Source organism: Heliangelus exortis, chromosome 1 (genome assembly GCF_036169615.1).
Source record: "Heliangelus exortis chromosome 1, bHelExo1.hap1, whole genome shotgun sequence".
Taxonomy (NCBI): domain Eukaryota; kingdom Metazoa; phylum Chordata; class Aves; order Apodiformes; family Trochilidae; genus Heliangelus; species Heliangelus exortis.
In genome coordinates, this window is record NC_092422.1 from 147050354 (window position 1) to 147064196 (window position 13843).

At 53.9% G+C, this 13843-nt stretch overlaps 1 protein-coding gene and 1 long non-coding RNA gene across 5 annotated transcripts; one reads left to right on the plus strand and one right to left on the minus strand.

Moving 5' to 3' along the window:
* Window positions 1-766: 766 nt before the first annotated feature.
* TOB2 (transducer of ERBB2, 2) lies at window positions 767-10182 on the minus strand. Of its 4 annotated transcripts, XM_071732083.1 has the most exons (3): window positions 9821-10182; window positions 5082-5252; window positions 767-4985 (listed from the first exon to the last, which is right to left on the minus strand). In XM_071732083.1, the coding sequence occupies exons 2-3, from the start codon at window positions 5164-5166 to the stop codon at window positions 4144-4146; spliced, it is 927 nt and encodes a 308-aa protein (XP_071588184.1). In that variant the 5' UTR covers window positions 5167-5252; window positions 9821-10182; the 3' UTR covers window positions 767-4143. The 4 variants fall into 4 exon arrangements, with proteins under 4 accessions (XP_071588184.1, XP_071588154.1, XP_071588164.1 ...); XM_071732053.1 differs by having other exon boundaries at window positions 767-5252; window positions 9821-10179; XM_071732063.1 differs by lacking the exon at window positions 9821-10182 and adding an exon at window positions 8579-8597 and having other exon boundaries at window positions 767-5252.
* Window positions 10183-10374: 192 nt separating this feature from the next.
* On the plus strand, window positions 10375-11779 carry LOC139797467 (uncharacterized). Its single transcript, XR_011726488.1, has 2 exons — window positions 10375-11360; window positions 11539-11779. It is a non-coding gene; the product is annotated as an uncharacterized lncRNA (long non-coding RNA).
* Window positions 11780-13843: the final 2064 nt, after the last annotated feature.

Sequence of the window (13843 nt, forward strand, 5' to 3'; positions counted from 1 at the left end):
GAGCAGCTCTCTCAGACAAATTCTCATGAAAGCTGAGCAATGAGAGGTTAGAACAAAAGCGGACCTTAAATCCTGACTGCTTATTCTCATAATCCAGCCTCAAGCTCTCCCTGCTCCCAGAAGTCACCTTGGATGAACATTCACAGTAGGGCAGGCACAGCCTGCACATGCACCTCGAGGCTTCCTTTGCTTCTCAAGTACCCCTGGAAAAACCCAAACTGGCTTACGCAGAGGAAAGAAAAATAAGCCCCCAGAAGCAGCTCCCCCTCTGCAGAAACCCCTGCCTGGGAAGGCTCCATCTACCCCCCAGAACACCACCAGACAGATCTCAGCCTGGCCCCACACAGGCCCTGGCCCTGGCGAGCTGCCCCAGCAGGCGGGTAATTTAGGAACTCTGCTCTCCTCCTCACCCCCAGGGACCACAGCCAACTCTCCAACCCCCCACCCCAGGGAGCTGAATCACAGCAGGCCCCAGGAAGGCCAGGAACACCACCCCTTCTTCCTTCTGCCACTGCTATTCTTGGCAGTGCCAGAGGTCAGGGGGACAGATGCCCTCATGTCTTGCACAAGCCTGGGCATCACCGGGCTATTCCCAACACCGTGTGCACCCCAAACCTGGATCATCAACAGGAAGGCACCAAGCAATGGTTCATCCCAAGACAGGCAGTGGCTGGGTCCCTCCTCCTCACCTGCTACCAGGCACAGCAGAAGGGGGGGTTCTCTCCCCACCACATGGGGACAACACATACACACACACAACAACAGGTTATTATATCATGCTTTTAATACAAACTTAAAAAAATCTGGAACAATAGAAACTGTACAGATTTGATCAACCTTTTTTTTTTTTGTGGATTTTTTTTTGTTTTGTTTTTAACTAAATCTCTAGACACACCAATGTCCCGTTCCAAAATATTGCACAACATTCTGAATACAAAACTCTGATTGTATTCCTCCTTCGCTAAAGAAAAAAAACAAGAAAAAAGAAAAAAAAAAGAAACAAAAAGAAAGAAAGAAAAAAAAAAAAAGACAGTAACCCCCTGGCTCCCCCTCTCAGTAGCCCCCCATCTCAGAAAGAAACCCAAGCAGAGCACACATGGAAACCCTCTGCTTGGAGACATTCAGACTTCGGTTCTCTTTCACTCATTCTCTCCCACAAGGCAACTTGACAATTCACTCCTTGGAGAAGGGTGGGAAGGAAAGGAGGGAAGCTGAGTGGGGAGAAAGGAATCTTCACCACTTCTTTTTTTTTTTAAAGTTTTTTCCTGAAAAAATATTTTTTTTCTCTCCTCTTTTTAAGAAAAAATCTTGAAAAGAAAAAAATTACAGGGTTTTTTTTTTTTTTTACGTTAGAAATATACATATATTATATATACCTCTTACATTTTACAAATGTAGCAAATTATTCAATACAAACAGACATCAACAAAAAGAACACAAACCCATAAAAAATAAAAGTTAAAAAAAAATTTTCTCTCTTCTCTTCCTAAGAAACCAGGTAAATTAGTGCAGGTTTTTAAAAAATAAAATTGAAGCTGAACGCCTACATCCAAGACTAGAAAAGGCCCGAAAAGGCCGTTAGTGTCCATTGCTGCCTGATGCTGGAGGAACGTTTCTGAAGCACGCTTTTTTCCTTTTAAGATACAAAGAGGTTGGTCCCTCCTCTTTTCCTCCTTCCACTCACACCACTATTTTTAAAGCAGGTATAGTACGTGTGGCAGGGCAAAGCGGCATCAAAGCTTCACACAGATAAGCAGGTGGCCAAGGGAGGGCATCCCCACCTCTCCTCTTCTTCTCTGTGCAGGAGGAGAGCAAGCTCACTGGTGACTTGGCCAGGTGTGGGGGGGGGAGGGAAGGACAACTGGATTGGGTCCCTCAGATCAACGTGACAAGTGGGCTGGCACTCGGCAGCACACTCCTGGGGAGAAGGACAGGGTGGCAGTGGTAACGTCTGTAAGTGTGGGGGCTGAAGGGGGAAAAAAAAAAAAAAAAAAAAATGGAAACCCAACAGCTTGGCCATTCCTCAGCAACTTGTCCTAGTCTGGAAACCCGCAGGGTTGACATGGAGGGTGCTGGTTTGGGGGAAAGCAGGCTGGGGCTCTGCTCTCCCTGCCCACCTGCCCAACAGCAAGCAGCCTGTTGGGAACCCACACTGGGTGTGAGGTGGGGACTGTGTCTCCCTTGTCACCCAGCGAGGGGAAGGGGGTGCTGGAAATGCTCCTTGAAAGAACTCTGGCAGTGGCCATCTCCCTGGGACGGGGCAGCAAAGGGGCAGTGGCAACAAAACTACAGGAGGGATGGAGCGCCTTCATCTCAAGTTGAGGGGAAGGGAGTGGGAAAAGCACAAGTTCAAGCTCATCTCCCCTGAAACAGGGATGTCTTGAAAGAGCACATTGGTTCAACACATACAGAGAGAAGTGGGTTTCAGAGGGTGCTCCAGAGACATCATTAGAAGAAAACCAAACCTTAAGTTTGGGAGGCAGCAAAAAGCTTATTTTTCTTTTAAACTGAGAACTTCAAAGACTGGAGTCTCATCATTTCCATCTCTCTCCTCTTTGCACGCTTCCATACTCCCACAACTGCCTCCAAGGAGACCTCCTACCCACCTAAAGAGCCTCCACCCCGCCTGGGCTAGAAGCAGCCTTCCTTTGGCTTCCTGCAAAGGTGGGTTTTAGAGTCCCTGACACAGAAGCAACCTAGCTGAAAAGCTACTACCACCTGACTGCAGCACATTGTCCTGGGGAAAGTTGCAGGAGCACTCCCAGATCCAGCCCAGCAGAAGGGAGACACAACAGATTCACACACTGGGATGACCACTCGATTTCGGAGTGCCTGTCCCCATCCTGCTCTTTTACCTGCCACCATCCACACTGATATGACCTGGCTGGAATGATAAGCTTAGGCTTAGGTGCTTCCCTTCCACACCAGATCAGCCACCTCCTCCTGCTCCTCCAGAAGGGCAGGGGAGGGGATTTAGTCAGGTGCACACACCTTGCTGAAACCACAAACTCTTATGCTACCACTCAAGAGCAGCTTCAACAACATAGCCTTCTCCTCCTCAAAAGTAGCACTGCCCAAGTACAACAGAAGGAATCCCCTCTCCCAGACAAGAAGATGAATTCACAGCAGGGAACAAGAACTCAGACCCAGGATGCCATCCCAGATGACCACAGGTGGATGCTGGCCCCCACTGCCTGGGGGGAAGGTCCAAGGAAGCAGGGTCAGGTTCCTAGGGGGACCTCAGCACCACCTCCCCAAGCCATGGGGACAGGCAAGTGGTGTCCTACACAAGGCTGTCACCCAAAATGGCCGGTCGGCCCCAAGAGGGCACGGAAAGGCCACCTCCCTCCCACTCAGGTGTGGAAGGGGACAATAACCACAGTCACTCAGCTCAAAGCTCCACCTCTCCTGTAGCGGCTGCTGGAAGTGCAGACAAGGAAGAGAGCAGGAAGCAGCCATTTCACAGTAACACTCTGCCCTCCCTGCTACGTGCTGGGAGGTGGTCAAGGAGAAGAGTCACTGCTTTCCAGCACAGACAAAACAGCTGACACCAGCCTGGGGTAGGAAAGCCTGCAGCAACAGCAGCACAACAGTCTACACCCATGGGCACAGAAAAGCAATCCCACCCACCCGTTTCTGGCTATCATGCAACAGGTGTGTGCACATCTGCACCAACACTGGCTCATCCTCTTCTCCTCGTCCCTCCTCCAGAGAGGTGGTACAAAGATGTCCCTACACCCAGGTGGAAGGACCCTGTGTCCAGCGCTGGGGTGGGATGCAGGGAATCAGGAGCATCATGACCTATGTTTGCACCAGTCTTGGGCTGGGGGGAAGGTGGGAGTGAGGGGGGGAACACAAACCAAAAAAAAAAAAATCCCAAGACTCATTTAAGGAGTAAAAAAGTGAGTAGGAAAAAAGCACAGGGACTGAGTTAAAAAACAAGTCAGTGCTTCAGGAGCGTTGCCAGCACAGCGCAACAACACTGGGCTCTCTCGTTTCCCAAGAAGCTATATTTATAAGATTTGAATATTTTCTGTATATTTCTATTTTCCTTTTCTCTCCCTCTTTTTTGTTTGTTTGTTTTTTTTCTCATTTCCCCCCCCACCCTCCCTCCCAACCCCAAAATACTCTCCTTCCTTGTGTTCAGTTGGCCAGGACGACAGGCTGGAACGACTGGCTGGGATACTGCATGGCATTCAGGTTGTAGCTGAGTCCTTCCACGAAGGGCGACTTCTCCAAGAAGAGGCTGTTGGTGCTGCCACCGAAGACCTGAGCCACGTCGAAGGTACCACCCGTGCCGGTGTTGAACTGGGATGTTGGTGGGACGCTGGTGGCCTGGCTCTCACTGGCAACACCATCAAAGAAGAGACTGCTGGCTCCCGGTGAACCCCCGCTGTAAACGAACTCCTTGGCGTTGGGGGAGAGCTGTGACTGCGGGGCTTGGCTCCCAGCGCTCCCGACGAAGTTCAGAGAGTGCATAGAGAGGGAGAGGCCCTTGTGCTTCAGCAGGTTGGTGGTGGGAGACCTGACCATCCTGGGCTGCTGCCCGGCCCCTGCACCGCCGCCCCCTCCTCCGGCTCCTCCACCCTTCTTCATCTTGGTAGAGCCAAACTTTGTGGCAGCAAAAGTGGCAGTGGTGAAAGTGATGGGCTGGGCAGAGCGAGGGATGAAGGTGGGGCTGGGCGACTGGCCGAAGGAGGGGGACGGAGAGCTGGACAGCGAGTTGTCCTGGCTGCCGATGGGGACAAATACCTGGGCGTCAGGGTTGAAGCTGCTCTTGATTTCTTTGTCCAGCTCCATGGCGCTGCAGCCCTCGCTGTCATCCAGGTAGAGGACCTTAACCGAGCCTTTCTCACCGATCTGGTAGGAAACCTCAAAAGGATCGATCCAGACGCTCAGCTCTTCCGGCACGTTGGCGCGCACATCCTCCACAGCCAGCCCGCTCCGCTTGGCTGCCAGCTCCACCACCGGATCCACCGTCTCCCCTATGTGAACACAGCGATAGCCAGAACCCTTCAGAGGCTTCTCTGGGTACCAGTGACCCTCATATTTCTTCTTCAGCAGGCGCTCTAGCTCCTCACCAAACAGGTCTGCCCGCCTCCGAGGAAGCTTGTTGTACAGGTATGAGATGATGAAGTTAAGAGCAACTTTGATCTCCAGATGCATACTCCCTTTGCAACAAGCAAGTCAGGGCAGCGTATTAGAAGAGACAAAATGACACGCACATAGACAAGATTTGGCTCCAAACCCACCTAGGGAAAGAGAGAAAAGGATGGATGAAGACAAGAGAACACAACTTGCCACTTGTTGAGACAAACAGCCACGCTTTTTCCTTAACAAAAGGGGAACGAGCGATTTGCGCAAACACTGACGAGCAGTCACCCTCTCTGGGAGAATTGCCCCGAATCTGCTGGCCCTGAAAACAGAGATGCTGGCAGGGAGGAGTTTCCCTGCTTCTCTCCAGAAGAAATAAGGGCGTAGCTACCACCTGCACACAGGCACATACATTACACTTACCCCACTGCCAAGTACCACTGCTGAAGCCCAGCGGGCCAACTGTCCGCTCTGGCAGAGCCATTTCGGCACATCTACACCACACCTCCCTGTGCCCTGACACTGCCTCCAGCACGGCTCACCTGCACCAGCCTTTCCCCAAACCAGAGGGCACGAGCTGAACAGCCTCGTGACTTGCTCAGCAGCTTGTGCAGAGACAGAATCACAGCATTACTGAAGCTCACACGAAGGACAATTCTCTCCCCTGGGAGGCTGGGTGGTCGCAACGGGTGCTGTGCCCTGCTGGCACAAGCGCAGATGAGGGATGAGAAGGAGCAAGGGAGAGTGCTGAGGGCACCAGCTGCCAGCCTGCATTCCTCCTGTATCTTATTAAGTGCACCCAATTGAGGCTCTGCCCAGCTACATGCCTAAAATCCCGGTTTAATTCAGTGAAAAAGGGGGGCAGGAAACATGTGGCGTGGCCACAAAACACACGTGTGCCAACAGCCCATACAGTACAGTTCACATCGCTTACCCCTGCGCAGGGGGAAGATGAGGTCTGCCAGGAGCAGGTACCTGCTTAATAAAAACTGGAATTGCTTGCCAAAGACCGAAGCAATCCCCCTCCCCTCCTTTGTGAGGAAGCCTCTGAAATGGAAAGAACCCACAAAAGCACAATGCAAAACCACAACACTGAACTCTCCTGTCATACACAGATTCGCCAACAATGTCTGGGTACAAAAAACACCCAACAAAACAAAACAAAAAAACCCCCAGGTAGGTCAGCACCCGTGGTCTGTCACTCATCCAAAGAAAATGAATCCCACAGATTTTTTTTAAGAGGAAGCACACTTCCAGTAGCCTCCACGCCTCTCCAGGGGGAAGCAGAATATCCAGTTTTTAATTGGCAGCTTCGTCAGAGGCCGCTCTATCTTCAGCTGCCCTCACCTTACTCAGACACACCGTGTTCAACCATCTTCCTAAAATGGGCCTCTGAGATGCTCTCACGCAGCACTCAAGCCTGTGTTTATGACTTGTGCCAATTATTTGGGGGTGGGGATGGAGTACAAACACACAGCGTCAGCATTCCTCTGAAAAACTGGGAATCCCAGCAGCACAACCAGGTATCCATGCTGGCCTAGGTCAGGAGGAAGGAAAAAACTGACCAGACTTGTTTGCTTGGTCATTTGGTAGAACAAGAAGGTTTAAATAAATTTTAAAGAAACCCTCGAGTATTTTGAGGTTTTATTACAAAAACGGGGGTGAGGATTCTGTGTTTTATCTGTACTAGTCTGAGTTCAGAGAGGCTTGGCTTCAGAATTATTGTTAACCAGAAGAACCCAAACCTCAAGTCTGCCAACAAGGTGGTCAGTTCTGGGGGGAATTCCCTTTGGATCTGACTGTGTAACATCAAAAAACACAGTAGCCAGGCAATACAAAAGAGGAAAACAAATCTTGCCTTTAAAACCTATTTAAAGAATTACTGTAGTGTAACAACTTTTTAGTAGGTCAGCAAGACCTGACCAAAATCAAGTAAGAACACAGGAACACCAAAGAAATAAATGACCAGAGCTTTCCAGACACCATCAAGGAGAAGCCATTTTCAGAACGCAGGAACCCTGGCACAGAGACGGAGCATTTTGCAGAGAGAAGGGCACAAAGCAAACCCTGAAAGGCCACACCTAAACATCAGCAAGAGCTTATATGGCCCCTAGTACCTCAAGGGGGAGGATTACATGCAGCCCCCTCTTGCTCCTTTAGCTTTGGGGCATCCGAAGGAAAGGACAGTTTGGGATCCCAGTAAATTAAGCAGAAGCGGAATAGCCAGTTTGTAAATCTTTTGATCTTTTCTGTTCAATTCTAATCTAGATGAAAAATCCATTAAGAAATCAGAAATTACAGACTGGGAAAGGAGCAAAGGTCAAAATTTGTTACCACCCTATTTGCAACACAATTGCCTCAATACCCTTTGAGGAGCCTGCATCCTCATCAACCTTCTGCAGAAGACAGCAAGGAGATACAACTGGAAAACATGGCCTCCTTTTTTTTCTTGAAGAAGCACTCCTTTTCCTAGAATGGGAATACTCTGTACCTTGACTATGGAAAAGATGAGTTAATTAGTCTAATAATACCAACAGCTGCCAAGGTAGCTGCTGATACTTGCAAAAGGCACAAGAAGTCAGAGATACCACTGACTTCTCTGGTTGCTGACGTGGTAAGATGCGCTCCAGCAGGATCCCCTCAGTCTCTTTCTACTGAAACAAAATGTGATAACATAGTAGTAAAAGAAGAAAAAAACAAACGAAAAACAAAACTCAAAAAACCACAAAACAACCAACCAAAAAAACCCCAAAACCAACACAGCCAAAGAAGCATGGGTCCAAGACAACCCCCCCAACTAAATATTAACTGTAAAAAGTATTCTGACCCGCGCCTGCCCGCAGTGCCAGCATTTCCAAAGTAAAAACCTTACTGTACCACGGGCAGAAACAAAGTCAAGGCATGGGCAGAGAACAAAGGGCTGTTCCCCTGCTCTGCAGGGGGAATGCAGGAGCCCCCTCAGACCCCCCGTTTATCAGCTCACCGATGTGCTGAGGGACAGAGGCCAAATAATCACTTGCAGGAGAGGAGAGCACACAGGGGAACCATGCCCGCCCTCCTCTCCTCGCTACGCCAACACGGCGGGTCACCTTGCCTGGATCCCTCCAAGCTCCCAGGAGAGGTCTGGCCCCCGGGGAGCGGCTGGCTGCCTCCTCACCCTCCACCAGCTTTAAAGGCGGCTGCCACGACTGCTGATGGTCCCACAACAGGCCGCACCCGCTCAGAGTCCTGCACAAGGGCCCCCTTCCCAGCCCCGCTCCCCCAAATCCCACCCTGGGATGGCAGCGGGGCTCCCTTCCCCTCCCGGGACACGCACCCGAGGCAGGCGGGCAGGCAGGCGGCCGCCCCCTCCCCAGCAGCGCGGCCATTTCTTGTGACCCGTCCGGACTCGGACAGACTCCCTCTACCCACCTCCCCCCAACCCATCACCGGGGCACGCTGGGAGTTGTAGTCCTCGTCCCCCGTTCCCCGCCCCACGACCTACTTCGTCCCCGGACTACGCCTCCCGTGGCACCCCGCGGTCGGCCCGGCCCGGCGCTGGTTCGGCTGGGGCAGGACACAAAAATTTTCCACGGCACATGCGCCCTGGCGTACCCCGCCCGCCCCGGAGCTGCCCACGGCGGGGAACACGCCCCGCGGCCCGGCGCTGGGGACCGCCGGGCAGCCACCCCCTGCTTCACTTCCCCTCCCCTCCCGACAGGGACGGGGAGGCGCGTTCCCACCCCACAGCAGCCCCCGCTCTACCCCCTGTCAGCTGTGGGACGGAGCTCAGGGGGCCATAAGCCTCATTATCTTACCGCGACCACCCCCCTCGCTGCCCGCCCCCCCCGGTGGGACACGCGGGGTCGCAAACAAGGTCCCCAAAAGAACCTTTCAGCGGGAGGAGGGAAAGGTTCCCCAAAAGGGCGAGCCGATGACCCGCGCAGCCGGCGGGGCACAAACGGAGGCCCCTGAGGCCTGGAGGATAAGGGTGGGGTGGAGGGATGCAGCACCCCCGACAACTCCCTCACACCTCCCCCTCCCCCCCCCCGCCGTTCGAAGTAAACCCCAGGGCCTGACCTTTCCCCGCAGCCGCATGACCCCTATCCGGGGGCGGCCGTGCCCACGAAGGGCACACCAGCCAACCAGCCCCTACCTCCCACCTTCACGGGGGAGGCAGAGCCCCTCCGCCGGGAGTGGGGCCGGCGGCGCCAGCCCAGCCCCAGCAGCGCCTTTGTTGTCTCTGGGCTTCTTCCCCCCTCACACCCCCCCTCCCCCCCCCCCCCCCCAAGTCTAGGGGGAGCTGGATCCGCCGTACAAGAAGGCGGACACCCCGGTGACACCTACCCCCTCCTCCCTTCCTCCCCTGACAGCCCCGGGTGCCCGCTGCCGCCCCCGGGCCCAGTTTGTCCTCTTCAAGGCTGCACCCCGCCCCGGTCGTCGTCCGTACCCCCCCACCCCCTCAGACTGGGGGAGGGGGGGGGCCGAACAAAATGGTGAATTAGGGCATAGCAAAAGCATCACCGACCCAATGACTTTCACCCCCTATAGCCCTCATCTCTTGAAGCCCCATTTATCACCTTCACCGGGGGCCGGCAGCCTCAGGGTGGGATAAATTTTCCTACCCTAGGCGGTGGCAGGAGGACGCCGACCCCCGTCAGATCCATCCCACAAAAGGGATGCGGGCTAGGGGAACCCGGCCCGTGAAAGAGTGTGGGGAGAGGGAAGCACCCCCGGCCCCACTTACTTCGTCCTCGTCTCCAGGGCCGGCGGCTGGTGGCGGCGGTGATCGGGGGCCGGTGGGCGCAGCCCAGGCAGTGCGTGAAGGGTCTCTGCCCCGTCCCGTCCCCTCCCTCGTCTTATCCCCGATGGTGCGGTTCCTCCGCGCAGCGGGCCCGGGGGCTGCGGCGTGGCCCAGAGGTGGTGCGCCAGGCGGTGGGGATGCGGGTGCCGGTGCCTGTGTCGCCTGTACCGCCGCCGCCTCTCCTCGCCCCGTCGGCCCGGAACCACCCGCGCCCTGGCCCCAAGTGAGCCAACTCACGGCAAACTTTCACCCTTAGCAACCTCGCGCAGGGATCCGCGCTCCCGCCCAGCGTGATGCGGCCGCGGAGGGCGGGCCGGGACTACTTCCCCCTCCCCTCTTCGTTCGCTGGGTCTCCCTCCCCCCCCGCCCTCAGGGGACCGGGGGCTTTAATTCCCTTTTTCCCCCCCCGTCGCTGCTGGTGCAGCAGCCGCAGCGGGGGCGCTGCCCGCCGCCTGGTACCGGGGATCCTGGGTACCAGGGGAAGGAAGGGGCGGGGGGCTTAGCGGGAATGAGGCTTGACCTGAGGATTTCCCCAAGCGGCTTAGCCTGAGGCGGGGAGGGGGCGCAGCCAGAGGACCGGCGGGGAGTGAAAGAGTGGGCCGGCAATTTCCTCGCCCCCCCGCACGATGGGGTGCTTAGCAGCAGCCACCCCCAGCAGGCGGGGGGCCTGGTGCTTTCAGGCCTCGGCTCGCTGGAAAGACCGTCCCCTGGATGAGGGGGGGTGAACTGGAGGATTTGGACTCCAGAAGGGACAAGTCCCCTGCACAACCCCAGAGAAATCTTAAGAACTCCTATGCTGGAACCCCCAAGCTCCTATATAATGGTGGGGCGAGGCCCTCAAAAGGGTGTGAGGAGGCAGCTCCTTGCCCCCTCCCTCACTGTAAACACCCCGGGACCCCCGGACCTGTGACACTGATGAGAGTAGGCGTGGATGGGGAGGCCAAGGAGCTGTCCTCAAGGGACAAGGAGTCAATGCCAAGGGAGCCCTGCCGGTGTCACCTCGGGGAGTGCAGGGGTGAGCACCACGCTCCCGAGGCCCCGTGCCCCAGCACCCCAAAGCAGGAAGGGCGCCTCAGCACCAACAGCACCGCGACCCCCGCCCCGCGGCGTACAACCCACGGACTACTTTGTCACCGCACACCCCTGCGCCTCCGCCATCACCAGAGGGCCGGCCCGGCCGCGGCGGAGGCGAGGGACCGCAAGGTGCGCGAGCGGCGGCCGTGCTAAAAATAACTGCAACGTGTTAGCAACAGCCTTCCCATTGGCTGGCCTGGCCCGGCGGCGCCTGCGGATTGGTGCGCTCACTCAGCCAGTGAGCCGCAGGGGGTGTGTGCCGGGGGGCGGTGCCGGGCGCGGCGCGGGGGCTGCCGGGAGTTAGAGTCTCCCGGGCGGCCGCGACCTTTCCCGGCTTGGCCGGCGCCGTCCCGCAGCTCCGGCCGGCCGGCAGGGCCGTAAGGCAAACCGGTGCCGCGGCTCGTTGAATGTGGGGGTTGTGTGCTGCTCCGGTGAAGGGCACTTGTGGAGTCACTGTCCCTGGGGCCACCCAGACACCTGTCAGGGTCCTGGGCAGGTGTTAGGCACCTGCACTCCCGGTTGTTGAGGCACAGCCGCCCGCTGAAGGCACTCACCTGGCGCCACGTGGCTTTGTGTTCTGCACATAGAAACCAACTCAGTGGATCGGGCACCTTCCTCATAGCTGACACAAGCAGAGCAGCGAGGGAGAACCAGTCTCGGTCACCACAGTACTGCCAGCAGTCCCTGTTGCAGCAGGGGTCCCTTGCCTGGCCAGTGAAATGTTCTTTTTGCCTGGGTTCTGAAGAATTCCCCAGAAAACTCCCACCGTAGTGAGATTCCATCTCAGAATCTGATCTTCTCCATAATAAAGTCATCTTTGAACGAATATCACCTATTTTCAAAAGAGACAAAGACCTCAGGCACTTCCTGAGAGCTGCTCTGTCTCCTCCTGGTTCGATCATTCTGTAGCAACTGCCTCCCAAGTGCAAAAATACAAAGTTCCCCTCTTGCCCTGTTCCCACCAAAGATCCTCACAAACCTTCTGGCTTCGGTGTGTCCTCCCTTGCTCAGGAACTCTTCACCTGAGGTAGGTATTGCCATTTTCACTGATTAGAACTTCTGAAGCCAGCCAACACCCCGTGTTAAGACATCTGTTACTACTCTCCCTCCTCATCATAACAGCCATCCTCACTCATTTGTCCACTTATTAAAAAAAAAACAAATTTTGAAGTTTGTTTGGGTTTTTTTTTCCTGCAGAGAAAGAGGGCAGATAAGAAAGGGAAGATACATGAGAGCTATTATGAGCAACCCTATTTTCATCACTCCCAGTTTAAAAAGAATTTAGTAACAAAATAATTTTTTTTTTTTTTTTTTTTTCTTTCAAATACTCCCTTTGCTTTGCTGGAAACAAAATCACTCCGTCAGCCAGAGATCAGGAAATTAAAATGACCGTGCTATTTTTAGCATCATTAGGAAAATTAAAAAAAGGCAATTACATTTCTAAAATTCTATTGTGGCTTTAATAAGGTGTTACTAAGAGGGTGTTACACATCGGGGCTCTTTTAAAATGCTTGCGCCTTGACTGCGCTCCTTTAATTATCGCGTCGGCCGGGTACACAAGCAGGCAGAGGAATTCTGTCACAGTATCCGCTCACACATTCTCGCCCATTTGGCTCTTACGTCAAAGCAAAGCTGCCGAATCACGTGCAGGCGGGGAGGGGAAGGAATCGCCGGGCTGCCGCTGGGACAGGGATCGCTTTGCTGGGTTATTTAATGCCAAGGAAGGGCGGTCAGGTTATAATCGGGGGTAATTAACACTGCCGTAGCCTGAATCTTCTTTACGTTCAAGTCATGTGACAACCCCAAGGAAATGAAAAATTCTTTCCTGCTATTGAAACAGGCAAACAACATCTCCAGTTGAACCCCCTAACAAGAAAATAACAGCACCTATGCAGATAAAATTTCAGAAAAGTGGGATTCTGCCCGAGCAGCTCTCTCAGGCATAGCTCACAGGCAGACTCGAGGCCTTTTCCCTGCTTTTGGGTGTTGTTTTGTCTTTTTTTTTAAAGAAAGGTAACACTTTAGGCTCAAGGGCTTTGTCAGGACAAGGTCTAGATGATCCAAAGGATGAGAGGTGCATTACAGAGCTACTTTCTGAGGTTGGTTGTAGCTGTGGCTGGTAGGTGGTCTAACGAGGTGTGTGACAGAGAACATCTAAATTTCAGAATGCAGCAATTCCTTGTTAGTACTGGCAACAGAAGCCAATTACTTAATAGGCCAAGAGGCCCCTACATCCCTCCCCCAATGTAAATATTTGAAATAAAAAGATTTTTTTTTTACTTATTACATAACAAACAACCTTTTGATTAAAAAAAGAAAAAAAAAGCCCAACACACTATAACGCAATCACCCTACCTAGGCAAGTAACATCAGGGAGACACATTTAGCTTCACACAATTAGGATTTGCAGGCAGAACCATGCAGCTTCAGCTGCTGCAGACGCAGCCGTCCCTCGCATCCTGCCTGGCAGCTGTCATGCGAGTGGCTTCACAGCTGGCAGCCAGGGAGCCCCTGAATCGGCCTGCTGGAGGGTCCCCGGTCTGATGGAGCCCTTCCAGAGCCTGGGAGGCATGGAGGAGCAGGCCATGTCTTGTCTCATTGCCCCCTTGCAGGAAAGCACATCCTTTTAGCACGTGGTCTCCAGCATCACCAGGAAATCTACTGTACTAGTACGTTAGCAACTCTTCAGGTAAGGAATATTGCACTTTTCTAGGGGTTCTGCCAGAGTTTTACTTGTGGGTGAAATCATCACCACGCAAGTGAGGCTGAGCTTTTCTGGGCTATCCAACTATATCCATTACTCTTGTCTGAACTAGCAGCTTCAGGGCAATGTCCCATCCATGCTCTGAAAGTACCAGAAAGGCAGCAGCGCTGAACTGATCTGAGCACCAG

What these genes read in the sequence shown, in the direction of transcription:
- TOB2 (XM_071732053.1), bottom strand. Translation starts at nt 5,166, where the DNA reads ATGCATCTGGAGATCAAAGTTGCTCTTAACTTCATCATCTCATACCTG.